Source organism: Rhizophagus irregularis, chromosome 1 (assembly GCF_026210795.1).
Source record: "Rhizophagus irregularis chromosome 1, complete sequence".
Taxonomy (NCBI): Eukaryota; Fungi; Glomeromycota; class Glomeromycetes; order Glomerales; family Glomeraceae; genus Rhizophagus; species Rhizophagus irregularis.
Window position 1 is genome coordinate 4915291 of NC_089429.1, and position 2286 is coordinate 4917576.

The 2286-nt window shown below is 26.6% G+C and overlaps 1 protein-coding gene across 1 annotated transcript; it reads left to right on the forward strand.

Moving 5' to 3' along the window:
- Nucleotides 1–232: 232 nt before the first annotated feature.
- OCT59_001014 (uncharacterized protein) lies at nucleotides 233–1618 on the forward strand (the record flags this gene model as incomplete). The annotated part of the gene is made up of 1 exon (XM_066139259.1): nucleotides 233–1618. The coding sequence occupies one exon, from the start codon at nucleotides 233–235 to the stop codon at nucleotides 1616–1618; it is 1386 nt and encodes a 461-aa protein (XP_065988679.1).
- Nucleotides 1619–2286: the final 668 nt, after the last annotated feature.

Here is a 2286-nt window from a genome sequence, read left to right on the forward strand (position 1 = left end):
AGAATTTAATTGATAAAAATTAAATTTCCAAATTCGAAAGTATTTTATTATCAGAACTATGACGAAGGCGCAGTTAAAGTTTCAAATGATATACGTCATCATACAATCAATTTCCTTTTTAAATATAGTTTTGCATAACATAGTACAAAATATTGCAAATTATATAAATATTGCTTTTCATTCCAAAAATAGGTAGGTTTATTGTTTAATTATTTTTTCTTTAAAAAAAAAAATGACGAAAGGACTGTCTCTAGAACAAGATTTAAGATTATTAATAAATAATCCAAAATATAGTGATATAGAAATTTTATGTGAAGATGAAAAGAAATTACATGCTTGTAGAGCAATTTTAGCTGCAAGGTCCGAAGTATTTGATAAATTACTTTATAATGGGATGAAGGAAACTTATGAAAATCAAATTTCTTTTCCAAAAATTAATTCTGCTGGAATGGAAATTATATTAGAATATATTTATACTGGATCAGTTAAAAAAGAATCTTTAACAAAAGATAATTTAATTGAAGCTTTTTTCGCTGCACATTATTTTCAGTTATCAGACCTTCAAGATTTAATTATGAAAACAATTAATAACACTAATTTCGTAAAAGATTATTCTCCAGAGTTACTATCTAAAGTATCAGAAACAGAATCAGTAACAGAAGATAACATTATTCTCAATTTATTAGTTGAAACAGTAGCAAATATACCATTAAACAATATTGAGTTTGGTAGATTGTCTATTACAGGTCTTAAATATCTTTTATCTATTACATATGAAAATGAAACACCATTCGCTACCCAAGAGTATGAAGTTTTTCGATATAGTGCAATTCTAGCAGCAAAACAAGTCTCTGATAATACATACAGAAATCTTATGGAACGGTTACCAACTTTAGAACAAATTGAAAATTCAATTGAAGTAGAAAAAAAACTTTTTATTGATCATCAACAAGTTACTAAGGAACTAGAACCTTTGGTTAAATATATTGATTTCAAAAGGATTAAGACTCATATATTAGCCAATTTCATTGAACCATTAGGAATTATTCCAACTGAAATAGTTTGTAATGCTTATCGAAATATAGCATTATTAAGTAATTTTAGTTTAAGTGATTTTCGTAACGAATCCGATTATGTTTGGGATGAGACAGCATGTGGGTCAAAGCTCATTATTAAGGATAACGGAAAAATTGTACAAGCACTAGAAGATTGTAGCTCACACCTCCAAAGTGTTGGGGCTAAGATAACTTTAGAAAATAAAGGCATTTTTAAGTGGGATGTTATTATTGAGAGAGCTTGTACACATTCTTGGGTTGGAATATGTGCTTCAGAAAATTTTAATTATGAAATTCCTGCAGGAAAGCAATCTACTGGATGGGTATTAGGTTCTAGTGGTAACTGCCGTAATTCCGATACTACCATAAAAAATTATTGCCCATCATTTGGAGATGGCACAAAAATTACAGTTCATCTAGATATGAATAAAAAGACTTGCTATTTTACTGTTAATGGTATAAAGTATCCAGAAATATGGAACAATTTACCATCAAAACTTTATCCAGTAGTGTCAATAAAATTTCCAGGCCGCCTTCGAATTCAACCTCATAAAAGAATCTGAACATATTAGAAATATTATACCATTATTTCTAAATAAATAATATATTTGTAGGAAAACAATTAAAGTATATTTATTAATTATTTATTAAGGTGAACAAATTTCCAATATAGAAATGTGTGAATTATTTATTATAGGTTAACTATTTTTACATGTTAGTCGAGCAAAATAAATTATAGGTTTTTGTAAAATCAAAATGATACATGATATATGTGATATTCTTCTGGTAAAAATAAGAATGTTCAATGATAATATAACTATCAAGCCACGACTCATTTTTTGAAAATTGTTTAGAACGGTTACAATGACGACGTCTTCGTTGAATCTTATTGTTGGGAATATCTTAAATTTTAACTTAAGGACTAAATATGTTATGAAGACCTAAATAAATATTATTAATAATCGTTGGACAAATTTAAAATTAGTAGATAGTGATAGTTCAGATCAAATAACGACTAAATATTACTGGAGCACAACACAATACAAATTAAGTTTGTAAAAGTTTCACTTTGATTTATAAATGAATAATTTTCAAATTTCTACGTCCATTAAGATTTAAAATGATATTGTTTTATTGAATATACAAATTATTCAGACCTAAGATTTAATTTCATCGTAAGATTATCCATAAAACAATTATTGAAGTTATTTTTTTTTTTCTTAATTGACGA